Source organism: Ambystoma mexicanum, chromosome 4q (genome assembly GCF_040938575.1).
Source record: "Ambystoma mexicanum isolate Mex_15411 chromosome 4q, UKY_AmexF1_1, whole genome shotgun sequence".
Lineage (NCBI taxonomy): Eukaryota > Metazoa > Chordata > Amphibia > Caudata > Ambystomatidae > Ambystoma > Ambystoma mexicanum.
Window position 1 is genome coordinate 17252155 of NC_090928.1, and position 27700 is coordinate 17279854.

Sequence of the window (27700 nt, forward strand, 5' to 3'; positions counted from 1 at the left end):
AGAGAGCTGTAACTTAGCTTACAGTGCCCTCTTGTGTCGTGTTGCACTAAAATGGCGACACGATAAAAGAAACTACGGGAAACAGCGTTCCCCGGTACTGACTGTCTTAAGGGCATGTCAGTTTCCCCGTAAGAAAGGAGCGAAAGCCCAGAGGAGTACAGCAGAAGGCTGCACTTCTCTGGCAAAGTCAAGAAAACAGGTTGAAAACAATAGCAAAAAGTTTAGGGGTTGCCACATGGAAGGAAAGTTCCCTACAATAACGAAATCTTTCCTAACACTCGCCCCTCCCAGACTATGGACAGGGGGAACTAATCCACCCCTGGATGAGTCTCTTGTTCAGGTCGGTAAAACATTCTGGACAACCCATCAGCATTGCTATGTTGGACACCTGGCCTATGCTCAATAGTGAAGTCGAAGCCTTGTAGACTTATGGACCACCTAAGCAACTTTGGATTCTCCCCCTTCATGTTCATTAGCCACTTTAACGGCTTATGGTCAGTCTGCACAGTGAAGTGGGTCCCATAGAGGTAGGGCCTCAGCTTCCTTAGGGCCCACACAACAGAGAAACATTCTTTCTCTACCGTGGACCATCTGAGCTCTCTGTCCTTAAGCTGGCGACTAATAAAACCGATAGGGTGTTCCTTACCCTTCTCATCTACTTGTGATAGTACAGCTCCTATCCCAGTGTCAGAGGCATCCGTCTGCACGATAAAAGGTCTTTGATAATCAGGGGCCCTGAGCACAGGGGCCTGGCACAAGGAGTCTTTCAAGCCATTGAAGGCCTTCTCACACTCGTCAGTCCAAGTTACCTTCTTGGGTTTCTTCGGAGTTGTGAGGGCAGTCAGAGGAGCAGCTATGGTGCCATAGTCTGCCATAAAATTGCGGTAATAACCCGTGAGTCCTAAGAAGGCTCTCACTTGGGTTTGTGTAGTGGGGGTAGGCCAGTCTTGTACTGCTTGTACTTTACTGGGGAGAGGCTGTATCCTTCCTCCACCTACTTCATGCCCAAGGTAAACCACTGAGCCTTGTCCAATCTGGCATTTACTCGCCTTTATGGTCAAGTGGGCTTTCTGAAGAGCCTGGAGCACAATCCCGAGGTGTTTCACATGGTCTTCCCAGGTGGCACTGAAAACTGCTATATCGTCCAGATATGCAAGACAGAATTCGTCCAACCCATTCAACACATGATTCACAAGCCTCTGGAAAGTGGCAGGTGCATTCTTCAATCCGAACGGCATTACCCGGAATTGGTAAAGCCCGTCGGGAGTTGAAAATGCTGTCTTCTCCTTGGCATGTTCTGCTAAAGCTATTTGCCAATAGCCCGCAGTCAGGTCAAACGTGCTGAGGTACTTGGAGGCACCCAAGGTATCCACCAGCTCGTCAGTTCGAGGCAAGGGGTGAGCGTCTGTCTTGGTGACAGCATTCAGAGCCCTGTAATCCACGCAGAACCTCAATTCAGAAGTGCCTGCTTTTGGAACCAGAACCACAGGACTGGACCAAGGACTACTAGAGGGTTCAATCACCCCAAGGTCTAACATCTTGTTGACCTCGGTCTTAATATAAGACCGTACTTTATCCGACATCCTGTATCCCCTACTTTTGGTAGGTACACTGTCTCCTGTGTCAATGTTATGTTTGCACCAAGGTGTCAAACCAGGCGACTGTGAAAACAGGGGGGAAAACTGCCTAAGCAAACTTTTCACCTCAGCCTGCTGATCAGAAGTCAGGTGAGGGGCCACTCGGACACCCTCAACGGAGCTATCTGAAGGACCGCTTTGGAACAGGTCGGGAAGAGGTTCTGACTCCTCTTCCTCAACATCTGAAGCCAGTAGCAGTGCTGCGATTTCGACTCTTGGGACGAAAGCCTTCAGCCTATTTACGTGGAACACTTTTGGAGCCTGTCCAGGCCTTCCAAGGTCCACTAAATAGTTCACCTCACCCAGGGGCTCCACCACTGTGTAAGGGCCTGACCATTTGTCCTGTAAAGCGCGAGGCCTTATAGGGTTCATGATCAGGACTTGCTGACCAGGGGTAAAGTGAATTAAGGAAGCTTTCTGGTCGTACCAATGTTTCACCAGCGCTTGCCCTGCCTTCAATTTCTCACTAGCCAAGCCCATCAGAAGTACCATCCGTTTTCTGAGCCCTAGCACATAGTCAACTACGTTGGTAGTAACAGGGGGAGTGGGCATCTCCCATCCCTCTTTGACGATGGCTAAGGGTCCCCGTACGGGATGACCGAACAGAAGTTCGAAGGGGCTGAAGCCAACACCCTCCTGTGGTACCTCTCTGTAGGCAAACAACAAGCATGGTAAAAGAAGGTCCCATTTCCTCCTCTGGGGCTCCTCCAGAGCCCCAATCATGCTTTTTAACGTTCTGTTGAAGCGTTCCACCAGACCATTGGTCTGGGGGTGGTATGCAGAAGAGAACTTGTAGGTGACCCCACATTCTTTCCACATAGCCTGCATGTACTTCGACATAAAGTTGCTGCCACGATCTGACACAACTTCTTTAGGGAAGCCAACCCTAGTAAATATGCCGAGTAAAGCTTTTGCAACTGACTTGGCAGTTACAGTTTTTAATGGGATGGCCTCAGGATACCTGGTTGCATGGTCGACCAGCACCAGGATAAACCTATTGCCCGAGGATGTTTGCGGGTCAAGGGGACCAACGATGTCGATCCCTACCCTTTCAAATGGTACCCCCACAACTGGGAGCGGTACCAACGGAGCTTGGATTGTCGCGCCAACCTTACCAGACAATTGGCAGGAGGCACAACTCCTGCAGTGACTTTCTACTTGCACCCCCATCTTGGGCCAGTAGAAGTGCATAGATAACCTTTGCTTGGTCCTCTTCATTCCAAGGTGACCAGCAAGGGGAACTTCATGCGCCAACTGCAGGAGGAAGGGTCTAACAGCAAGGGGAACCACCAACCTCCTATGGTCTCCTTCTGTAGACTCTGTGGGCTCACTATACAGGAGTCCACCTTCCCAATAAATCCGATGCTTCCCAGGAGGTTCACCCTCAAGCTGGGAGCAGGCCTGTCTCCTTAGGCCTTCCAGAGATGGGCACTCACGTTGGCCCTTACTGAAGTCGTCCCTATCAGGACCTCCTTCAACTAACAAGTCTTTTAGTTCAGGATGGTCGTTGGGGTCGAACACTTCAGGCATCGCCACCTCCTCGTCAGGCTCGGGCGATTGACCAACTCCCTCCACCGCAGTGGTAGGCGAGCTCGGGGGAATATTCTCTTTCCCCCGTCGGGACTTGTTGACTCCTTTCGCCTTGGGTTTCCCCTTCGGCTGGGGCGGCGTATTGGACTTGGCCAATGCTGCCCGTGCTTGAGACCGTGTGTAGGGTCTTTCGGCAGTGTCTCCTACGAGCCCTAGAGCTCTGAGATCATTGCCCAACAAGACCTTTCCCGGGACGTTTCTCTGAATGCTCACTGGAATCCTAACTGCTGTACCATTTAAAGTTAGATTAACAGGGATCACGGGAAACATACGGAGGGGGCCGTCAGCCAACTTAGTGGGCATCAGAGTAGCTCTGGCAACTTCCTCTGAGTCTACCAAGGTAGAATCCACTACAGTTCGACTGCACCCACTATCCCTAAGAGCTGGAGTATCCACTCCATTGATCAGCACACTGTCTTTAAAGTAGTGCTTGGTATTATCCGGAATCCTAGCATACGCCTCTGCGACTTTAGGCTCCCAGGAACCCAGGGACACTAAAACTACCTCAGCCTCTATTCCGCTGGGAAATGAGTCTGAGGAGAAGGATGCTCCTGTAATCTCTTCTTCCTCGTAGGAGGAGAAGGCCAGATTAGCGGAGTGGACCCCCAAAGGTCTAACCTTACAACGGGGATCCCCCTTCACATGGTCAGTTGCTCCACAAGAAAAACAAGCCCCATTGGGTCTGTTTACGTAGGGAGGCTTATTATAACCAGAGTTCTGTTTCGGAGGCGAACCTCCACTACCCTGTGAGTTCTCGTATGGCTTACCCTTATTTTTCTTTTTGTGGCCCTTATGGGAAGAAGATTTAGCAGATTCCCCACCCTCCATATCTTTGGACTTTTTCCCTTCCTCCTGCTTACCAGGATGAGTTTTGTCCTTATGGGACACTCGATGTGACACCCATAAGTCTGCTGCAATGGCCAGCTTCTTAGGATCTATCTCCTTCGAATCGGCCAAATGCTGCTTAAGCTCCGGGGAAGAAGAAGCAAAAATGTGTTCCAGCATGACCAGATTGATCATGCCTTCGAAGGTAGAAACCTTATAACCTTCAACCCAGCCAGTCAAGTTTTTCAGGGACTCAGCTACATACGACACCCAAGTACCACCTTCCTTTTTCTTATACTCTCTAAACCTTTTCAAATATTGGGTCGGAGTCTTCCCAAACTTTAAAATGAGAGTCTGCTTCAACATTGCAAAATCAGCGCGCTCAGCCTTCGACATTTCCATAATGGCACTGCAACCAGAATGGGGCAGTCTGCTGAGTAACCATGCAATCTTATCCGCATTATCAACCTCTTGAACCTCGCATGCATACTCAAACGCATTTAACCAGTCCATAATGTCATTTCGTTCCTCATACACACTGAGCAGATCTTTTGGAAACCGTGGATGAGAGGAAGCCCCAGAACCATGTCCAGGACCCTTGGACCCATTTGCGAACTGAAGCTTGGCCAGTTCCAACTGGTGATCCCTGTCTTTTTGTTTCTCTGCCTGTTCGATTTTCAGTTTGGCTATGCTGAATTCAAGCTCCTGCTGCCTAAACCGCAGCTCTTGCTTCTTGAATTCAAGCATAGCCTCCCCATCAATACTGGCAGAGGAAACGTTAGACATTACATCCTCCCTGTCCTCGTGGTCGTGATGGATCAGTGCAGCGGCAGAACCGTCGGTTCTGCCAGTGAGAGCAGCCCCACCACCTTCTGCACTGTCCTCGGAAGTTATAGCGTCAAGCTGCGCTTCTTGCCACGCCACGATTCTCTGGATCATTTCCAATTTAGTGCCTTGAGAGGAAACCCCTCTCTCCGCACACATCTTCTTCAATGTTTCAGATTTCGAAGCATTTAAGGTTAATAAAGTATTCGTTTCCATACTGTCGATAGGACTATGGCCTTTTTAACGTTATATTCAATACTTTACTGCGTGTCCTGGTTGGAATAACCTGAAAACGCCTTAGCTCGTGCGCAACACTGGATACCTTCAGTCGTATCCCACCGCTGTACACCAATTTGTTAAGACGGATTTCTGAACTCTGTCCTGGTGGCGCAGAGGTTCAGAAGGCCAACCTAATTACTTGGAACAGGGTAACCTCTGGACAAGCCAGACCAATCAAGGTAGCGATCGCGGCGGTCAAGACTAGGTCTCAAGAGGGGTGAGGGTGACTGAAAGCCCGCAATGAGCACACAAAGCAAGAGCGCTTACAAACTACTCCAAACAGTTGTTTATATCAAAAATAGATACACATTTATTATAAGGCCTTGAAACTAATAACTACAGTAAAAGCAGCAATATACAACGATATTAAACCAACACATACACTATCCACCCAATATATATACAGAATACACAGTTTCACAGCATTAGCAGCACGAAATATGTTATCCACCTGCAGGGGAAGGAAAACAGGCAGTGCGAACCAATGCGTGTGATATGTCCGCCTTCTGAGGCCCCTAACTAGATGGTAGTCCAATCCCTACGAAGAGTGGAGCCTAGCGCTCAAAAGTACCTGCACACGCCGGTGCCAATGGGCAGAAGGTGAAGCTCTTCGGAGGACGTTGAACAGCTCTGTAGGGAGCTCTAATGAAGGAGAACACGGTCCGCGACTCTAGCGCAGCCTCCACTGTGAGGCAGAAGCAGGGCGCGAGTACGGACAAGGGGTGCTGTATTTACAGCGGGGAAAAGCAAGGGGCACTGCAGGAGGGCGACCAGATCCTAGCTAATCTACTCACCGGTCCCCGAAGCAAGCAGGCCCGAGCTTCTCCTCGATAGATGCAGCTTCTGGCAGGTTCTGAAGAGCAGGGAACGTCTCGTCGTCGTGCAGAGTAAAAAGACGTCCCGATCGAAGAAACAAGCACAGTTTTGTCGCCACCGCAGGGCAACGGAACGGCCGGGTGTATTCAAGCCAAACGAGCACCGCTCACCTCTAGCTTAGGACTGCTAAGCAAACGAAGCGTGTGAGCATGCCCCGGACTCAGAATACCACCCAACCTGTCGGCGATTACAGAGCAGGCCTCCTTAGTAAGCTGGTCAGTCAACTGGATGGCCCAGAGACACTTCCGAAGGCTTACAGCAGGAGTTGATGAAGGTGCCGGGAATAGCTGGTCCTGCTATTCCAATAGGTCGAAGCGCCAGTACAGGCCTTCTTGTTCGATCTTAGGTGGAAAGGGCTTCACCGGACGACAGCAATGAGGAGCAGAAGTTCTTCAGGGGGTCACCAGTGATTCCTCGGTCCAGCCTCGTGTTCGCAGGATACTTGGCTCCTGTATCCCTGGGTTCGTAAGAACTCAGGAGATCGACATGGTAGTGGTGTTTCCAGCTCCCTCTTATCCACGGTTCCCTTCGCGCCAAAACGGAGGGGAGCCAATGGGAGATCCGCTCATCAACACACATACCATACGTGGACCAATCACGGACCACAGTGGTCCCAGGCATTCACACCACCCTAGACTCTCTGGCACCCAGGATGTGTATTGGGACCAGACAGCCCAGCCCACATCCTGGGGGCACTCAAACGACATGTAGAAGCCCGCGAAAGCAACCGTGTTTCGCGGGAAACTACATGCCCAAATAAGGAAGGCCCCGGGTCGCCTGACCCGGGGGAAGGTAAAGGGAGCAAGACGGACAGTGGACGAGACAAAGGAGCCTCGTGGTCCGGCCATTTTGGGTAGCCGGGCCACCCTTTTGTGTTCGCGGCAAAAAGGTGCTCAGAACGGCAAAAGGAGCTCAAAATAAACCAAATGATCGCTGCCACCAGCCCAGTCCCTGAATGACTTGCACCGATCCAAAAACCATCCTATAAGAGTGTCTAGGGTCTGTAGAAGGCTAGAGACCCAAGAGAGCTGTAACTTAGCTTACAGTGCCCTCTTGTGTCGTGTTGCACTAAAATGGCGACACGATAAAAGAAACTACGGGAAACAGCGTTCCCCGGTACTGACTGTCTTAAGGGCATGTCAGTTTCCCCGTAAGAAAGGAGCGAAAGCCCAGAGGAGTACAGCAGAAGGCTGCACTTCTCTGGCAAAGTCAAGAAAACAGGTTGAAAACAATAGCAAAAAGTTTAGGGGTTGCCACATGGAAGGAAAGTTCCCTACAATAACGAAATCTTTCCTAACACGCACTCATTCTGTCTTTAACAAATCCTTCCCCACCTTATGAGTCTTTACAATAAAAAATACAATTCAAAATACTTCAATACTTCACGTCTTTATATACCACTTCTGTGTCACGGTATTTAGTACTCTCCAACTTGTCACACTTACAATGACAGAGTATGTAAAACAATAGCGCAGCACTTGTTTTGTAACGGCTTGTCCATGTACACTATGCACCACAAACACAACAAGACAATTACATAAAACCAACCAATAAACGTATCACATGTAACATTTAACATAAATCCTCCCTACCTATCCCCTTTATCCTTGTGATTTGTCCCTTGATACTCTAAGCTTTTTTTGTCTTAGTCCTTTATGCATTGCCCCTCTGCCCAAAGAAGAAAAAAAATAAAGTGTTTCTAAATTGTCCTCCAAGTCTTCCCTTTATGTAAGACTCCTACTGATTCCACTTATTTTCCTCTTTATATCCAGCAATAGTCGAGATAGCACTATGCGGCGCCACCTTCCACCCCCTCGCGGAGCTAGGTTCCTGTACTCCTTTTTCACCTTGTAATCTCCTTAACTTGTCCTAATGGCCATATGCAGAAAGAAAAAGAAAATAGATTAAGCCCACAAACACTCCCTTAACCATAATAACCTTTACTCTTCTCTAATGCCCCTTTACTTCATCTGACTCCATGTACTACACCTGCACCCCTCCCCTAACTTCTTTTAGCGTCGCTCGCACTTGATATTCACGTGTCCATCTTGATCCGAGACCCTCCGTACCCTGTCTGTCCAGGCGCTGCCCCGCACTCAATGGCCGCACCGGGCTCCGGCGAGCGGTACAGTGGGCTTTTGCAAAGCCGGGACATGTACCCTCTCACCCTACTGCGTGGACACGTCTAGGTGTACCAGTTTCTGTAGGCGGGCAGCTCTCTTGAGGGGGCACGCCCTGGGTCTCTGCTGTGGCCAGGGACGTCTTGTGCCAGAAGAAACGAAAAGAACGCCATTGGGTCGGGGTCACCACTTGAAAGTGAGCATCCCCCAAAACACAGTGATAACTCCCCAATGAGAGTCAGTAATGGACATACCCCAGGAGGGAATGAGACTAGGACCAAGTACAGGTGAAGCAAAAAGTTAAGTTTATCTAAAACCAAATAGGGCAAGCAGAGAACTCTGCAAACTTTAAGGGCGCTCAGCCCAAACATAAAAAAATACACGTTATATTACAAAATCACGCCATCTATGACGTGTGCTATAGGGGATACATTAAGTTGAAATCATTGGATGAAGGAGGCAGGACTGTATCCATACTGTAGGGGCAGTGCTCCCGGATTGGCTGGCATAGAACTGGTAACTTCATGGAGCACGTGGGTCAGATGGGCTCATCTGGATGGGGTGCAGGGTCAGGCGAGATGTCCAAGTCGTGAAGATATAAGCTACTTAACATTTGCCCTTGTGGCCACACATACCTTGAACATTATTTATACATTTTGGCATACAAGAGTAATATTACTAGACATTTGACCTTGACGATAAAAATGAGACTCCATGGGTCCAGGTGCCTGGCCTATTCACAATATTATGCTGTCGCATTCGTCAACCATTTCCTTAGATCCCATGAAATAATGGTTTATTATTTGTTATCGTGAGGGGAATATATGGCCATACATAGGATTAGTGGTCTGGGGTGAGCTGGGGTGGTACACCGATGAGGGACATGCAACCGTTACATCAAAAGGCTTTGGGGTGAGGGGTTTGTTGCCCATATTTCTTTAACCAGAGTCTGGGGGTACGGAGCGAGTTTATTGTGACATTGTGTGTCAGGGGGCTGGGGGGAGGGTGGATACTTGGTGCGTGCTCAGCGGAAGGGTAAGAGGTTACATTTGTAGCATCATGGCATCAGTGAGACAAGAGCCTTAAGCCATCAGCCCATCATGAGGGGAAGAATGGTGGGGGCTGAATGCGCGGCGATGCAAGAGAGGGGAGAGAAGGCCTTGAGGTCTGTAAAGCTTGGTCCCGTTCGATTTGTGGGATCATATGTGAATCGTTAGGATGAGGTAAAACCAGGGTATTGCCACTACATGTACAACAAATAATAAACAAGCTCTGATTACATTACATGCTATGCCTTCGCATTTGCCATGATCATCATGCTGATAAATGACATTAGCCTCGTGGCCTTTCCGTTTATATTGTACACATGAAAATCATATACCATCTGAACACATTTGTGAATATACATAGTATTAAAAAACCAGTGAGCATGTGGATTATATATTTTGCATTATATCAAGCAAGCTACTTGGAATATCATACATTAACGTAGGTCTTTGGTAGGGAAGGATGTGTAACCAACAATATAGGACCCAGACATATAGATCATAACTTGGTGCTCAGTGCAATTGATTTAGACATGATAATAAAGGATTGTTTTGTTACATCTCATACATTCAGCCTCTCAGCAGAAGGGGATTTACAGCCTTTACAGAGGGGATTAGCATTGCGGATGAAATAGGGTGGCACACAGGCATTGGGTATGCATTTGTACTTCAAACAGGAGTGAGGTTGGGGGGTTATCCACAGCATATATCTTAAATGTAGGGTCTGCACGTGATGGGACATGTTTGTGGAGATGGATTGTTTCTCCCAGACCCAAACTCTTGCCCAGTCGTTCACAGTGATGGACGGAGGAAGGCGAAAGATATAGTGTTTGTCTTGTAGCTTGTTTGCGCCTAGTCTCCCGTGAGAACAGAACTGCTGCAGGGACACAGAGGGGAGGAGGGCGAGGGAAATAACTGGCTCACCGTGTGCGATCTCGAAGGGAGAGCTGCAGCCCTGCATGCTGGTCCTGCTTTAACATGTACAAAATGGAGTCAGGGTTTGGTACAAAATGGAGTCAATAAGCGCCTTCCGGCGGGGCTTTGCATCCATATGGGTCATCCCATGACTATCTGGCACCTCTGGCCACAGGCGCATGGGTAGCCGCTGTACGAACATAATGTGCAAGCAAGTCGGAATGGAGGGGAGGGGGCCTAAAAGACTTCCCTCCCATACAGTGCTTATGGTCCCCACCAATGGGACCTCGAGTATGTAGCTCTGCCTCTGCAGCCTCCCTTCAGATTTTAACCACAGTTTCTGGACTAGAAAAACGTTTTTACCACTGGGGTAGGCTGGAGGGTGCATGTGAATCTAGGAAAGATAAGACAGCTGGAGAAATTGTAATTTCTTCTTTACCCCTGGGACAATAGGAGCTTTTTGAACAAGCTGAGGTGATGCTGCTTGCCCTGATACTCCTCTAAATGGATGAAAAGTTTTTCTCCCCTGCAGCGATGTAAGCGACTGTCCGTTCAGTGTCTTTTTTCATGGCTTTTTGCGTCCTCGTCTATTTTAGGGCCGAACAAATTGTTGCCTTCAAACGGTATGTCAATATCTCAGTGCTGCACCTCTTGTCTGAAGTCTGCATCAAAGCCAGCCTTGTCTTCTGAAGACTGCCCCATTTCAAACTTGTTTGAAACATATTTCAGCGATGTCAACAGCGATGTTAATGCTGTGGTTGGAGGCTTCGACTCCTTCCTTTAGAATAGCTAGAGCTTCTTTGCAATGTTCTTCAGGTAGATGGTCGAGAATGGGTGCCAATCTATGCCACATTTCAGTCATACTGCGCTATAAAGGCAAGATAATTGGCCACCTTTACTCTAGTACCTCCAATTGTGAGGACTTTTTTGTCAAAGGTGTACATTTTTCTTCCTTCACTTTTAGGTGGTACTGTGCACTTTTGTGTTTGAGTATGCGCTTTTCTGCTAGTTGCTGCAGACACCACAGACTCTGTTAGCTGGGTGGTGAGGCATTTAGAGCTTTACATTTCTTTTCTAATCTGCCTTTCACTGCTGGTTCAGTGTGGAGCCCTTCCTCCCAGATGTGGTCTAGGATGGGGATGGATGCCCCCTCCTTACACATTTTTCCCATGTGGTCTCAAAGAAAACAGTCTTTCTTTTCTTCTGGCCGAATTCTTGGCATGCTTTGGACATCACTGAGTGGAAGGCCCCAATCTCATCTGGTGGTGACGGATGTGGGGGCTTTTTTGGTGACTTGTCTATAGGAGTGCTGTCTGTGTTCCAGTCATCATCCCTGGGTGGTGACCCTGTTGTGGCAGACATTGTGTCGTGTGGACCCGTATCAGGATCAGTGTCTTTCAGTTTGCTTTCCTCATGCTAACCTATTTGGGGTTGTGCGTTTCAAACTGGTTAATGTGGAGAACCTTGTATTGGCAGCAACCTTTGTGGTCTGGGTAGTTGTTGCAGTCTTATTGTTAGACGCTTTTTACCCCCATGGTGCGAGAAGATTAGCGAACGTGACCTTGATTGTTACCTACTGTATTGTGGGGACAGTGATCTTCTGCAACTCGATTGCACTGTAGGCTGTTGGGTAATGCCATGACCCGGGTCTGTCCAGGTTGGTGCTTCTTGTGGTGGCTGGGTGGCTTGCAGTTGTGGAGGAAACCTGGTTTTAAGCTGCGCAAGCAGGCTTTGCAGCCAATACAGCACTTGCAGCAATAGAAGTGATTGAGGATTTAATAGCGGATAAATGGGCAAGGCTAAATGGCCTGCGCTAGGAGGGTGTGGAATTAACCCTGCAGGCTTGGATAGCCCTTGGCTTTGCACAGCTGTTTGTGGAGGCCTAGATGGCCCTTGATTTGGTCTATAACCGGGGGACATGACAGGTAATGGGTGGTGAGTGTCCTTCTGCCCCTGTATAACTGATTTGTCAGACTCTGAACTCGGGAAGACTGGCGACTGTGCCCTTTGTGCCTCCAAGTCCGGAGTAATTTCATGCTGCAGGATATCCTCCTGCATGATATTGGAATATATAATTGGAGAGACCTGTGAGACGATTGGCCAACCTGTTGCTCCATGGATGAACGAGGTGAAGTGGCTGGCTGTGAAGATGGCGACTTTGCTGTAGTTGGTGCCACCTTGGCTTTTTGAATGGTTGTTTATGGTCTGTTGCAATGGGTGTATTAATGGTCGTTGATGATGCAATAAAGCACTTTCATGGACAAGGAGTTTGAACAGTGATGTGTTGTAGTGTGAAACACAGAGTGAGATTCACTGGATGATTACGACGACTCCATCTTTTGCAGAATGTTCAACGATTTCTGTGACAATGCTGATTTTGTCGTCCACGACTTTGCCCTTGATTTTTCTGTATTTGAAGTGGACAGCTGCGCCATCGATGAGGGTGTCGATAAGCGTATGTCCGTCGTAGACAGTTTGTTGTTCATTGACTGCGATTTTGTCTGCAGTGCGGTTGTCGTCTTGTGCTTCACCATCAATGTTGATGGTGATGCCCGTGGTCAGTCTTTCTGTTTTTGTCCTGTCGATTCCGTTGACTGTCGTGAAGGTTGTAAAGGCCCAGCTGTAGAAGGGGCCACTGTGTCCTGCCTCTGCCTGTGCCTTTGTTTTGTAGCTGGTCTCTCTTCTGACCTCGCTCTTTGTCAGGAAGAGGGTCCATTCTCCTAAGCACTGCAGCACGCCTTGATGACTCAGCTTCTGAGGCAGGATAGTTCTCCAGCATGGGGTCTGGCATGGATTCACATGCTCATGAATATTCCCCGTCGTCAGGCCGGGAATCCGCGGTAAAGAAAAAATCAGTATCAGTTTAGTTTCTGATCTGTCTTTCTTAGTAGTAACCAATCACTGATCTCTGGGTCATACTGCCCCCAGCCAATAACTGCCCTCTACCTAAGCCCCTCCCCTGGCAGCCATCCTCAGATTTTTACCGCACGTTCAAGTGTTGGGAGTCCTCGTGTTTAGCTCTCGAGCTTTTACTGCGTTTTCACATTTTTTTCAGAAGATTTTTCTCATTTTTTCGGTTAATCGAGCCTCAAGCTCCACCGTTTCTACTTCCGATAACGGGGACCCGTTTCAGAATTCTTCTGCGCCCTGCAAGGGTGAAGTTTTCGTCGAGTTACGCTTCTTGGAGGATTCCAGAAGATCTATGGCCTACCTCAACGGACATGGCCCAGGACAAGGGAAGCTCGACGCCCGGATCCAAGCTGTTCAGGAGCTGCCCAGGATGAGGATTGCAAAATGTTTTCAAGGAGGACGAGCATTTGAGATGTCTCTACTGCCTTCATGAGGACAAGACGCACGTGGAGAAGGACTGTGCGTTCTGCAAGAAGCTGTCGGAACGGACCAAGCAAGATCGTCGTTCCCGCCTCACCGCCTGGCTGGAGAAGGGCACAGCAGGTGAGAAGGCGAAGTGAAAGTCTGAGCGGTCTTCTAAGTCCTGTGAGGGCGCCCCGGCGACGGGGGCCCAACAGAAGGCCAAGCACCGCGAGTCCACGGGCACCGGGAGCGCCGAAAGGTTGGGCTCCTCGGCTGCCAGGCAGGGCGCGACTTCCCCGGCACGATCAACCAGGAGCCAGCGCTCTGGTTCGGGGAAGAGGAAGTCCGAGAACACGGGTAAGCTTCTGGAGAGGCCCCGGTCGATCTCGAAGGGAGCCGAGGGGGAGCGAGGCGATGACCCTCCCCCCAAAGCGAAGGCCCAGGACGCACCTAAGGTGGTGAGGGCCTTGATCCACCCGGCAAAGGCCTCTATCGAGGTTGTCGCAGCGGCCCTGGCAAAGCCGGCAGAGGCTACGCCAGTGGAGGCGGCCTCGGGCCCAGATTTTCCCTGCTGCCGCGGAGGGAATCCTCTTTCCAGACCATCGTTAAGACCCCCGTGAAGACCCCGGCGGAAAAAGAGGGGGAGCCGGTGGCCATTACGGACTCGGATTCAGCCTCCGAGGAGGATCCGGTGGAACCCGTGAAAGGCCTCAACAAGAGGTTCATAGGCCTCAACGAGAGGTTCGAGAAGGTTCGATCCCAGGGGACAGTTTCCGCTGATGTGATCGAAGATAGCGACGACGAGGGCCCAGTGGAGCAGCCATCCCGTCCGTCGCAGCCATTACCCGAGCCCCAGGATAGCTCGGCGGCCATTTTGTTGGCGATCCAATTCTTATGTACTGAGATAAGGACGAGGTTACCAGAGACCCCAACGGATGATCCAGAACCAGGCCCGTCGGGAAGCCCTCCGAACAAGCGGAGGAGAGTCCACTCCGCTCCGCCCTTCGTGCCCGTGAGGCCTGTGGACCCCTCATCCACCTCGCCGGACCCTAGAGAGGATACGGCGACGGATACAGCGACGGGGATGGACGACGATGGCGGCGATGACACAACAGACATCCCGTCATCACCCCCCTCGGGCTTCTACGCCCGACGAAATTGGCTCTTTTCACGCCATGATAACCAGGGCATCCGAGCTCTTCTAGCTCTGCCCTGAGGAACAGAAAAAGGAAGGGTTTCTTTACCAACGAGAGGCCAAGAGAAAGACGGTCCTCGTGGTGCCGTTGCTCGACGACATCTGGGACGAAGGGCTGGCTATCCTCAAGAACCCTTCCACGACACCCGCCAAGAGGGACAGGTACGAGAAGAAGTACCGGGTCCCCGATGCCGCCCCCTTGTGCCTTAGGGCCCAGCCCACGCCGGACTCTGTCATATCGGCAGCGGCCAAGAAGAAAGCAGCGGGTGCGGCGGCTTCAACATCCACTTCCCCGCCGGACAGCAAGGGCAAGAAGTTGGACTCCATGGGATGACGAGTCATCTCGTCGGCAGCGACGACGATTAAGGCGGCCAATGCCTTAGCGATTGTGGCCCGTTATGACAGGGAGCTTTGGTTCAAGATAGCTCCTCTGCTAGACTTCCTACCGGACGATAAGAGGGCGGAGGCCCTACAGATTCTGCAGGAAGGAGAGGTGGCGTCGGATCACGCCATAACGGTGGCAACGGACATACTGGATTTCACCAACTGAGCAACAGGGTTTGTCTTAGACGACGAGGATGGCTCAAGGCGACGGACTTTCGCCAGGACGTCCAGACCAGAGTTTTGGACATGCCGTTCGATGGCAGCAACCTGTTTGGAAAGACGGTGGATGAGTCCCTCCAGGCCATCAAGACAGACACAGAAACAGCCTGAGCCCCAGGAGCCCTTCAGCAATGGCATCCCTTTCGGAGCTCTGGAGGCAGACAGGGAGCCTCCAAGGGATCCAGCGGTGGCTCTTCTACTTACCGCCAGGCGGCCCGCTCCTCGTCCCAGGAGGCCTACAGAGGCTGCGGCAAGCAAGGAGGGTCTCGCCGCCGTGGGCAAGGAGGCCAAGGTGGCAAGGCCTCTTCCAAGCAGGACTGAACCGGCCGTAGCGTCAGGCCCCCACCGAAGCACCCCGGTGGGAGGTCGGCTGACGAAGTTCATCAGCGTGTGGGAGTCCATCTCCACCGACCCTTGGGTGCTGGACACTTTGGCCCGCGGACACTCGCTGGAATTTCAAAAGAAGTGTCCTCGCATTCCTCCCGTGGCCAGGAAGGAGAATCACATCCCTCAACTGCTGTTGGAGGTAAGGGCGATGCTCAGGAAGGCAGCCATCGAGCTCGTCCCCAAGAGGCTCCGGGGCTCAGGAGTATACTCAAGATACTTCCTCGTCCGAAAGAAGACAGGCGGTTGGCGCCCCATCCTGGACCTGCGTCGGTTGAACAAGTACATCAAGGCACAGAAATTCAGGATGGTCACCCTCCAGCACGTGCTGGGACAGCTGGAGGAGGGCGACTTCCTATTGTCACTGGACCTGGAGGATGCTTACTTCCACATCCCCATTCTAAAAAGTCACAGAAATGTCCTCAGATTCGTAGTCCAGGGCAATCACTACCAATTCAGAGCCCTGCCGTTCGGCACCCAGGGTGTTCACCAAGTGCCTCGCACCGGTGGCGGCACGGCTGCGCCTGCAAGGAATCCACGTCTACCCCTACCTGGACGACTGGCTAATCCGTGCAAGGTCAAGAGAACTCACCGTCGAACACACAGCGAGGACCGTCCGCCTGCTCACGGAGCTGGGATTCGCTTTCAACTACCCCAAATCCCATCTGGTCCCATCGCAGGTGGAACTGTTTCTGGGAGCGAAGCTCGATACAGTGAAGCGATTGGCATCTCCGTCGGAAGAAAGGACGAAGGCCATTTTGGGCAAGGTGCAGCGCCTGTTAGCCACAGATGTGGCCAGAGTGAGGTCCATCAAGTCCCTCCTCGGGATGATGTCCTCGTGCATCTACCTTGTGCCCCTTTGCAGACTTCGGATGCGTTCGCTACAAGAGTTCCTCGACGCCCGCTGGATTCAAGCAGCGGGCTGCTTCGAAGACAGGATCCCCCTCGACGAGGAGATCCGTCGGGCAATTCTATGGTGGGGTGCCCGTGCGCACCTCTCGGCAGGCATGGACTTTCAGGCCCCAGAGTATCAGGAGACGGTAACGACGGACGCCTCCCTGGAGGGATGGGGGGCCCCACACCGGAGATCTCCACGCAAGAGGCCTCTGGCTCCCGGAGGAGAGGTCTCTTCACATCAACATCCTGGAGCTACGAGCCGTGTTCTGGGCGCTCAAATCGTGGTGGTGGATCTTCACCGACAACACCACCACGATGTTCTACATCCGGAAGCAGGGAGGCACCAGATCCCCAGCCCTATCCAAGGAGGCCCAGGATCTGTGGCACTGGGCCGTCGCCCAGGAGATGTTTCTGGTTCCCTTCCACCTGGCAGGAATAAAAAAACATCATCGCCGACTCACTCAGCAGGGAGCTGCGCTCGTGCCACGAGTGGGAACTACGCCAGGACCAGGTGGATCGGCTCTTTTAATGATGGGGCAAACCCCAGATTGACCTGTTTGCGACGGCGACGAACTCCAAGTGCCAGAGATTCGCCAGCAGGTTTGCCCAGCTGAGGAGCATGGGCTATGCTTTCTCGTTCCCTTGGGACGGCCTGTTCCTGTACGCGTTCCCTCCGTGCCCTTGCTGCTCCGTCTCATCAACCAGCTCAAGAGGTCCAGGTGCAGGATGATCCTCGTCGTACCGTCGTGCCCGAGACAGATCTGGTTCCCGGACATTCTGGACTTGTCAGAGTCCCCACCTATCAAGCTGGCGACGGACGCGGATCTTCTCTCCAGAGAAGGAGGTGCCATTCTCCATCATGACCTGGTGTCGCTGAACTTGCAGGCTTGGCTCCTGAAGCAATAGAGTTTGGAGGATACGATATCCCGGCTGACTGCAGAGAGGTTCTTGCAAAAGCCAGGGCGTCCTCAACTCTCAAATGTTATGGACATAAGTGGAAGAGGTTCTCTGTCTGGTGCCGTGCACAGAAGATTAACCCTCTGCGGATTACGGCCCCTCAAGTATTGCCGTACCTACTGTCGCTGGCCAAAGCTGGACTGGCTCACGCCTCTATCAAAATACATCTGTCATGATGCCTACCTCCAAGGAGCCAGGTCCGACCCAGCAACCCCAGAGGCAGGCATCATTCCCCCCAGGGAAGTTCCAGCGGGCCCAAGCTGGGGCCCTTTGGACGCAGTCCTGGCGCCTTAGGCGCCAGGCTCATGTTGGACCCCAGTCCTGGCGCCTTAGGCGCCAGGCTCATAAAGCTGGACATGTGTTCAAGTGTTTTTATGTGCACTTACCTGATGCAGACCATGCTGCTACATCCAGGACCTCTTGATGCCTGAATGGGACTACTTTACCTGTGGGACTACTTTCCACCTGGGTGTGGTCGGGGAAGGATACATACCTGATCGGTGGAAGGATACATACCTGGAACTTCTTCCAAAGCTATTTAAACCCCACCCGAACAGCCACACGTGCTTCGCGTTGTTCTGCACCTAGCAGCTGGATGCTCACCGTGTCCGCTCCTGCTTCTGGACTTCAGCCACGCCTGTCAGCATCCTGGGACACCTGCAAAGGGTGATAAGAAGAGAATTCGAGAGGAAGAAGGCCTTACCTACTAAACCTGCATCACAGAGACATTTCACCGACGATCCTGAAAAGGAAGACATCATTTTTAAAAGCATTTCGCTCTGATCGCTGCAGCGCTGCATTTCACTCACCTTTCTTGGGCGCCTCCATCTTCAGCAGCGATCAACCGGATCCGCAGCCACTTCCCAGAGCCTAGAGAGAAAAAAACAAGAACACAAGGTGAGAGAAGGAAGGGAATAGGAAAAGCTCAGTTTCCTTCTAAGACTTACCTGTTGGGTCATTCCCATTTCATTTCGGGTCTGCGCCATATCTCCGGCATTCCGAACCCCGGCCCCTATGGGGAAAAGACATCAACATTAGTGCTTTGTTGCAAGAAGTCTCCAAAGGAATCTTCATTCATCACCTGAAAAAGACAATGAACATTATTATTTAAAGCTTGAACTTTTGAACTTGCAACAGAACTTTTACAGCGCCTTACCAGTATAATCAAGCTTACCTGAACTCCCATCCAACCTCAATCCAGTGAAGTAACTGGGTTCAACGCGCCCCTGCGTCAGAAGCAGGATGGAGAGCTCGTCCTTTCAGACCCTAAGGTGAGACTTCACGGGGGATCGTAGAAGGGTATCGAGGAGGGTTGGAAGGAAGTGGGAGGCTCGAGCATTATTCCGCCAGATTGTAATACTCTCTTTTCACGTACTGGAGGATATTCCTGCGAGCCAGTTTAGCCAGAGTTGAGGGGCCCGTCCTATCCATCTTCAGAGCCCTGAGCTTCACCATTGAAGAGGCATCAGCACTCGAAACCAGGCCAGCGCCCCCGTTGGAATCAGGTGAGCGTGACAACATCTGGCTGCCATTTCCCGATACACCAGAACTACAGGACGGGCGTCCTTGTGGTCTCATCGCCTGGTGAAGGAATTTATGAAGGGACTATTCCGATCGTTCCCGCCGGTGAAGGCCACTGCCCCGGCGTGGGAGCTCAACGTGATGCTGACCAGGCTCATGGGGACCCCATTCGAGCCTATGCACTCGGCGCCGTTGAAGTTCCTGTCGTGGAAGACAGCATTTCTTGTGGCCATCACCTCCGCACGACAAGTGGGAGAGATCCAGGCCCTATCTTGCAAGCCTCCATACTTGACTTTTCACGACACGAGGGTGGTGCTGAGGACGCACCCCTCCTTTATGCCCAAGGTGCCGTCGGACTTCCACCTCAACGAGCCTTTGGTGTTGCCAGTTTTCTTCCCGTCGCCTTCGTCTCCGGCCAAGAGGACTTTGCACTCGCTGGATGTGGCTAGAGCACTGAAGTTCTACGTGGACCGCACGAAGAGTTTTCGGAAGACGTCGCAGCTGTTTGTGAACTTTGGACCTGTGAATCAAGGGAAGGCTCTCTCGAAGGCTTCCATTTCCAGATGGCTCTCCGGCTGCATCATGCACTGTCACCGGTTGGCAAACCGAGCGCTGCCCGGCTGTCCGAGAGCCCATTCGACCAGAGCGATCGCTGCTACCACAACGTTCCTGTCTGGTGTGCCCCTGCTGGACATCTGCATGGCTGCTATGTGGAGTTCGACGCACACCTTCACGAGATTCTACTGCTTCGATCGGGACTCCAGGGAGGAATCCAGGGTCGGCCAAGCAGTGCTGCGCAACCTGTTCGCTTAAGGTGAGCCTGGTGAGGAGGTAAGAGATGCTTAATGTTGAGTTGTTGTATTGCTTAATGTTGAGCCTGTTGCCACCTACTGTGGTTATACTGCTATGTATTCTTATATTCATGAGCATGTGAATCCATGCCAGACCCCATGCTGGAGAAGGAACAAGTTACTTACCTGTAACTGTTGTTCTCCAGCATGGGTCTGGCATGGATTCACATGCGAACCCTCCCTCCTTCCCCTCTGCGGCTCTTCACTTGGTCATACTGCCACTTTACGTGCTACCAAATCTGAGGCTTGCTGCCAGGGGAGGGGCTTTGGTAGAGGGCAGTCATTGGCTGGGGGCAGTATGACCCAGAGATCAGTGATTGGTTACTACTAAGAAAGACAGATCAGAAACGAAACTGATACTGATTTTTTCTTTACCGAGGATTCCCGGCCTGACGACGGGGAATATTCATGAGCATGTGAATCCATGCCAGACACATGCTGGAGAACATTAGTTACAGGTAAGTAACGTGTTCCTTCCCCTCATTTATCCAACATGCCAAGTGTCTGTCTTTAAGGGTTTTGGTGCTGAACCCTTGACATATGTCCCACTCCACCGTGGAGTGACCGTGGAGTGACTGGGGTACAGACAGTAGATGGAGACATTTGTATGGCTGCAGGTGGAACAGACCTTAAAAAGTGACTTTTTTGACATGCTGGCCATGATATTTGTAGTTGTAGTATTGTAGTATTATAAGTAGATTAAACATTTTTCTCTGTGAAGAGAACAACTCGAGGACTCCTTACATCAAGAAAGACGGTTGAAATCTAAAGGTAGGCTGCAGAGGAGGAGTGTCATACTCGAGATCCCATTGTTGGGGACCATAAGTACCCATAACAAGGTAAAGGGCTGCAAAAGGTGTTAACATTTTTCTGTTGGAAAAGGGTACCAAACATGTAACCGAGGATTCCAAGCCTGAAAAGCATCTATGAAATATCCAATGCTGAAGAACTACTCTTTACCTAACTCTATAAATTCAATGTCCTATTAAAAAAGAAGCAAGTAAACAGGGCACTCGTCAGGATGTCAGAGAGTCTAAAATTAAATAACTCTGTCCGTAATCATACTCTAACCTATTTACAATCCATACCATTGAAAAGAACAATAACAAAACAACAAAGAGAGGCTTGTATGAATTATCTACTGGAAGCCAGATAGCTGCTCACTTCTGACCCCCACCCCTATCCCTTCTATCATAGGCTCTTGCTGTACCAAACTCATAACCTTGGTTTTGCCGATATTCACTTCCAATACGTTTTCATAGGAATATACTGAAATCACATTAAGACTGCATTGCAAGCCTCTAGGGGGGATACTGTGGTAAGTCAGACCAGAGGAGATGGACAAGAGGATATGTTTGAAACAGGGTAGTTTATTTTCTAAAATGGTTTTCCAAATCTAAAAAAATAAATAAACTGGTGCTCATCAGGATGTCATACAAAGAAACTCGGTCCTCGGTCCAAACCTACACTACCCTAACATATTGAAAGAAACAGGATAACCTAAACAAAGCTTTCTGTTGGAATAAATAGCCTTATTCCTCCTTTCCGCTTCTCTTATTACACCTAGGACATTACCTATGCATTGTCAGGCTTCACACTGTACCTTTTTGCTAATCACTCATTTACTTACTAGTCACAATAAAGACAATCACACCCTTTCACTGCTAGATAGTTTATATTTTTCAATCTTATCAGCAAGAGAAAGTCAACTGTATTATGTCAGGGTACTGAGCACAAATACAAAATAGAACGAAGCATCCTCCATAGGGCACATGTACAAAAACACCTTTTATTTTAGCATGACATTTCTCTTTAAGCGTTTTTCTTTGAAAACTCAGAATAATATAAAATCATTAAGCTTCCAGTACACTGATATTCTTCCTCTCTGTTATCATTGAATGGTACATCTAATTATGGCCTCCTCTGTATAAAAGGACAAATCCCCACTGAAGATTCTGAACTCGTCCTACTCCATTAATCTTTTGATAGCGTAAAAGTTAAGGAAGTGTTGCCTTTCGTGTGCAGTCTGACACCCTGCCAATTACACTGCAGAGGGGTCCAGCCTATTTATACTCACAATGCATTATACTCAAAAATACTGTCTCGCCCTTTTCTCGCAATCGCCTTTCCTGCAGCTAGAGTTACGCCTCAGCCCATATTTGCCAGGGCACGTCCCCAGAGTCGAATTGTGGCTTTCAACAAACTCCTTCTGCAGCTCCCACTCCCAGCTACAACAATCGGCAGCTCATCAGACGATCCTGGCCAAAGCTCCAGCCATGCCACCCAGCCCGATCTGTTCTTCCTCTATTTCAACCCTTCATTTACAGATTCCTCCTCTATCTGTTTCTGTACATTTTCTATAATGTATCCCAGCCTTTTTCATGCTGTCACCTCTGGCCATGTCATGTGCCAGAATTCTCCAGCACCCATCTTGCCCCATCTGCGACCTTAGAGCAGCGGTCTGCTTATCACAAACTCCTATTAATGTTGCATTTCTCACTTTATCCTTCCTTCCCCTTTTCTGCTCTGCACAGTGCACATTTATTTTCAAGTGCCATCTCACTTCTTTTACAATGCTCTGCTCACTATGAATCTTTCCTCCATGAAGAACTGGGATAAACTACTGTTTCCCGGAGAAAGTAAAGTGAAATTGACTTTACTAGTCTTTTTAAATTCCTAGACCCAGCACACCCTATCTTACAATAGAGTGCTGGAGGGGTTACTTAGTATCCCCTGTGTATAGATACTCATGTAGCAGTCAAATGCTACCCTTTTCTCTCAGAATTACTGGTGGCCGTGGTTTTACAATGAAATACCAGGTTTTTTCCCGACCGCGAACACTGGTAGCGTTAAATCGCGGGAGCCATGTTTTTCAAGATGTCGTCTGAGCCCCCTTTGTTTGAACTGTTCCCAGTCTTCTTTTTTCACCATTTCTTTTTGGAAAGGTCCTTTTAGAAGTTGTCTCTGCGCGCCAAACCAGGTTTGGTCCCTTTGTTCCATCGCCTTTGGTGGGCTTCAGGACTGAAGACCGCCTCTGGCGCCCGAGTGTCTGGGGTAGCCATTAAGTGAAGGAGGTGCCCGAAACTCCCTGTGCTTAGTCTCCTAGGTGACCCAAATCAACTCTGGCGTGATTGGCTGGCTGACTGTCCGGCAAGGACAGTCACCCTGCTGGGTGAGTGGGAGCTAGGCTAGAATGAATGGGAGGAAACTGGATAAAAGGCAGGTCTCTTGGCTTGGAAGGCAGAGTTGACCATTGGAACGAAAGAACCAAAGACGAGCTTGAAGAGGACGGCTGCTGCAACACCTAGACCGTTGGTATGCCCGGTGAAGCCCTGCTCCAGGTCCAAATCTCCAAGTTCATCTCGACAGAGAAGCCCCCACAAGGATGACTTCTCCCTATGAGTTGGTGGGACCAATCAACTCGAACCGTAAGCCACCTGGATACACACCCCGGAGCTGGTTGACTTTCCTCAGCGTGCTGCAGGAAACCGTAGAACCAGGGAGGGAGACACCAGTTTGTGTGCTCGACTACAGCTGCCGGAATCAAAGATTTGTCATTTGCCAGCTTTTTGACCAGTCCCAGTGCAGTGCAGTGCAGGAGTCCCCCGATGTCCTCCCTCTTGTCCCCACGACTGAGGCCCAGGAACAGCGAGATCTGTAGTAACAGAAGTCATCAGCTGCATCTTTTTCTTCAGTTGTAAAGGTACTGTAAAACCAGACAGAGGACTTACCTCTCGTGGTGAAAGTGCATGGAACTTTCCCAACTCAGAGCCTAATCAGCTTGTGACCCAGCATATCATTCGTCTTGCTACAAACTACTCCTAAGAACTTTTGCCGAGACTTTTCTGTTTCACTACCAGAACTGCTTTATCCTATCCAAGGCCATTGACTTTGGCCTAACTGATTGAATTGACTCTTCTGGTGAACCCTAAATATTTGCACTGTCTAATATCTTGTAACCTTTCATGTTCTAAATAACCTATGCCTTTTTGCTCCTACCTCAAAGTATTCTGAATGCCATTTTGCTCCTCCTTCAAAGTAGTCTGAATGCCTCAGAAACTTAAAGTGTATAGTACTGAAGTATATTTGTGTATGATATCTAACTGCCTCCTTCTAGTGAATGTTTTATAACTGACTGTTGAGTAAATTAATAAGTGTTTTAACAAGAAACCTTGAGTATAAGAGTTTATTTGAACACTTGTGATTGTAGACCTCTGTGTAACATCATTACAGCTCACATTCCCTCTTGAGATAAGCCTGGCTGCTCAGCACTGCTACCAAAACTGTGTAGTACAGACTTATACCAAAGGTTGGTTTTGCTTACACCTGTAGTCAAAGTTGCTTGTAGTGTTCCCAAAGGGTACTGCATTCAAACTCTGCCTAACACCTGGCCACTGGAATGCATGGCATCTGTCTTCCCTGCAGCAATGCAGTCCAATCATAGAGGTACATAAAACCAAAGTTCAACCTGCTGGCCAAACAAACTGCATCCACTAATCCCACCTTTTTCCATTCTCACACACCTGTTTCCTTCCAAACCTGATGTAAAGATTTAAATATGTAATTATCTAACGGCTGGCTTTATGTCCAATTGTGTGCTATATTTATGTCAGCCATTTGGTTATCCTATGTCCCGTTTTCATGTCACTAATCCGTAAACCCCATGCCCAGCCTATAACGCACCACATATTTAATGGAACTCATTGGACAAAAACGGACAGGGGGCTGCTTCGGCTTGCTGTTTGTACTTCCACATTGCTCCTGGCCAAAGCGGAAAGCCCATTAACCAAATACATACAAAAACAAATAAAATGGTTTGGCCCCATCTCATACATTGATTGGCATAAGGCTAATTTAGTGAGTGGAGACAGAGCATCCCTGTTTTCTCTGTATGCGTGTGGTCTAGTGAGTCCCTGTTCCTGCTTTATGTTTAATTTAAAAATATTAACTGCTTGTTAAAGTGTTTTTATATACATTTGAAAACATTGTCATACTAAGCAGTTGCATCTCATTCGTTTTCAGGAGTGATAGTCTATGCCATTGGAATTGCCTGGGCAGCCCTTGATGAGCTGGAATCCATTGCCACAGACCCTGATAAGGAGCATTCGTTCTTTGTGGAAGAGTTTGATAGTCTCTACAAATTTGTTGGGAAGATCATCCAGAACATTTGCACAGAGTTCAACTCTCAGCCACGGAACTAATAAGAAAAACGCTGCAGTTGGATTATAATCAATCATTTGTTAATCGCTTATTGAATTTACAAAAATAACTGAATTGTAGATAGATCAGCAATGACATTCACATCCACTTACATTTCCAGGGCAGTATTCATGACAGCAAATTTCTTTGTGTATCGTAATGTGTTTTTGATCTTTTCAACCATAAGTGACCATAGAGATGGGGTTACATCAGCAAACAGATTTGCAGCAAATCGAAAAACAGTTTGCTATTTGCAGTCCTTAAGGAACACCTGCAACACAATGTCATTATAAAAAACAAAGAAAAGATGATCGAGGTTGTTCCCCTGAAAAACAAAAGTGTTGTTTGACTCTGATTGTTAAAAGTCCCCAAAATTGTGTTATCTGTTGAGAAGTAAAAATTGTGATTTTTTTAGGTTTGACGATTTTTGTGACATTTTGTGAAGATGTGCCATTAAGTGTTGGTTGTATGTCGGAGCCTGCAACCTTAACCTGATTTATTCTTTAATGAATATGTGTTATACTGTAATACAAGCAAAGCAATTTGCAGTGCAAAGTTGTCCCAGCATGTCATATAACATTCTTGAGCTACTTCTGCTAGTTGATTCTGCACCGATAAGTTACTTGTTGTATAGCTAAAATAAATGATCTTCGATGAGCTTTCCCCTTCATTTATTCCTGAAATTAGAGATGATCCTGCAGCATCTCGAATAAAACAAATACAACAATCAGCACTTCAGTAACCAAACCCACAGACCCATGTGCCCCTCATTTGCATGCACTCTGGAAGTGCATCCCTGCACTGCCTCATAGATTGTGGGTTGAGCCTACATTCTAATTTTCTTTACTCCAAAAATGAAACGTTTACATGCAAATGTTATCCTAAACTTTATTTTGCATTATTCGCTTAACTGTTTCAAGTTATCACTAAAGCGGATAGTAATTTTGAGTAACCTTTACACCGGAGAAATTAAGTTTTGTGCCACTGCCCAACACAATGTAGGCAGCCCTTGGGATGCCTGGAGAAAGCCAATTGGGTTGGGAGGCACTATGTGACCATATGTTCCCACTGCTGTACCGTAAGTGTCACGACAGCAAGCAGGGCAAGCTGGTTAAAGGCAATGGAAAAGAAAGCCACCTGTTTTCCTGTTTGCTGACTGCCCTCCATTCCACTCTGACCAACCGTCGGCTGGAATCTAAAATGATGGACAAGGAGGCAGAGAAGTGCAGTAAAACCTTGCCTGTAAATGCCCTGAAATATACCTCTTGTCTACATCACCCCCCCTGCCTACAAAAAGGCCTTTGCACACCTTTTTCTTGGAGAATGCAAAATCCCCTCTAGTCGGCATTTCAATCAAGAGCATCACTCATCGTGGAACGCCTTAACAGAACTTCCCTTAATCATTCCATTGGTGATGCATCAAATCTCCCTATGGCTCGTGGATAGTTACTGACAATGTCGTCATTTCAAGCTTTCAGTCCTCTAATATGCACAATTGTGTATTCACAGAGACATTTACGACTCCTCTTATATTTTCTAAAAATGTTTTATTCACACTTTGTGGAACAGTTAATTGATGATTGATCGATCCCAACATGTTTCAGGATAGATATTTCCTTTCTCAATTGGTGTACAATTTAAATAAAGCAGAAAATGAGTAACTGTATCAACTCATACATCCTTAATTTAACAGTAAATTAACATTATGTAGGAGCATGTCTCTGAATGGTTGATCTGCTTCTCTCAGCTCTCTCTCTGATGAGGTAGTTATCCTTACCTTTCAAGATTCATGAACAGTAACATGCCTATGTTTGCTGGTATATGTAGAACGTTTTTCGGTAAGCTTTACTACCTTATAAACAGAATTTCAAACCACATTAATTAAAATGCAGTGTATAGTGACCATTTAAAAACCATATCCAAAAGGCTTACCTTTGCTTTATAACGTTGCTCACTTTCTCCTTGCTGGGTTGCGAGAAATTGTATCCTAAATTCCATTCCCTAGATATGTATGTGTGGGTTTTGCTGCATTGAAATATCTTGCTATTGTGGATTTTGTAGATCTGGTTCAAATATCACACTTGTCTTCTATGATTTGTTCCCTCAATAATGTTGCCATTTCTCCCATCTATTGCCCACCACACCGGCAATGGATTAAATACACTATGCATTTGTGCAAGCATGAAGCATAGACATTTAATATGATTATAGCATCCTTTCTTCAAATTCAGCTACTTCATGAAGGACAGTTTAGACATGGACATTTCCCTTTGGCTTCAAAAGCTTGAACATTTTGCTTCATTTGTGGTTTATTGATATTTCATTTAATTAAATCAGCCTCTAAATTATAGGTTCTTTATGTGGAACAGTGGAAGGTATTTTGAACAGTTTCACTTGTATCTAGTGCAAAAAATGTACCCTTCTTGACTAATTATATCGCTTTTTTTGGCCCAATATATTGTGAGTGACAGGCGATTCTGTCCTTTGTCTCCTCTGATCATTGAGCTTTAGTCAATATTGGTGTTCGCTGGAATGAATACGCATTAGGATTGGGTTCACTAGCATTCGGAGCTGAAAAGATTGTGAAATCTTAAATATTTAACATCTTATTGAAAATGAAAATCCTTTGTGCTACTTCAATGAATTCACAGAAACTGGGAGAATGGGA

At 48.6% G+C, this 27700-nt stretch overlaps 1 protein-coding gene across 5 annotated transcripts in view; it reads left to right on the forward strand.

Annotated features, from left to right (window-relative positions):
* VIT (vitrin) overlaps positions 1-26698 on the forward strand; it is a 2362557-nt gene extending 2335859 nt beyond the window's left edge. For all 5 annotated transcript variants that reach the window (XM_069607358.1, XM_069607362.1, XM_069607360.1 and 2 more), the window contains one exon: positions 24856-26698. In XM_069607358.1, coding sequence (XP_069463459.1) covers positions 24856-25034 — 179 coding nt within the window. In that variant the 3' untranslated portion in view covers positions 25035-26698. The remainder of the gene's footprint in view (positions 1-24855) is intronic.
* The last annotated feature ends 1002 nt before the right edge of the window (positions 26699-27700 follow it).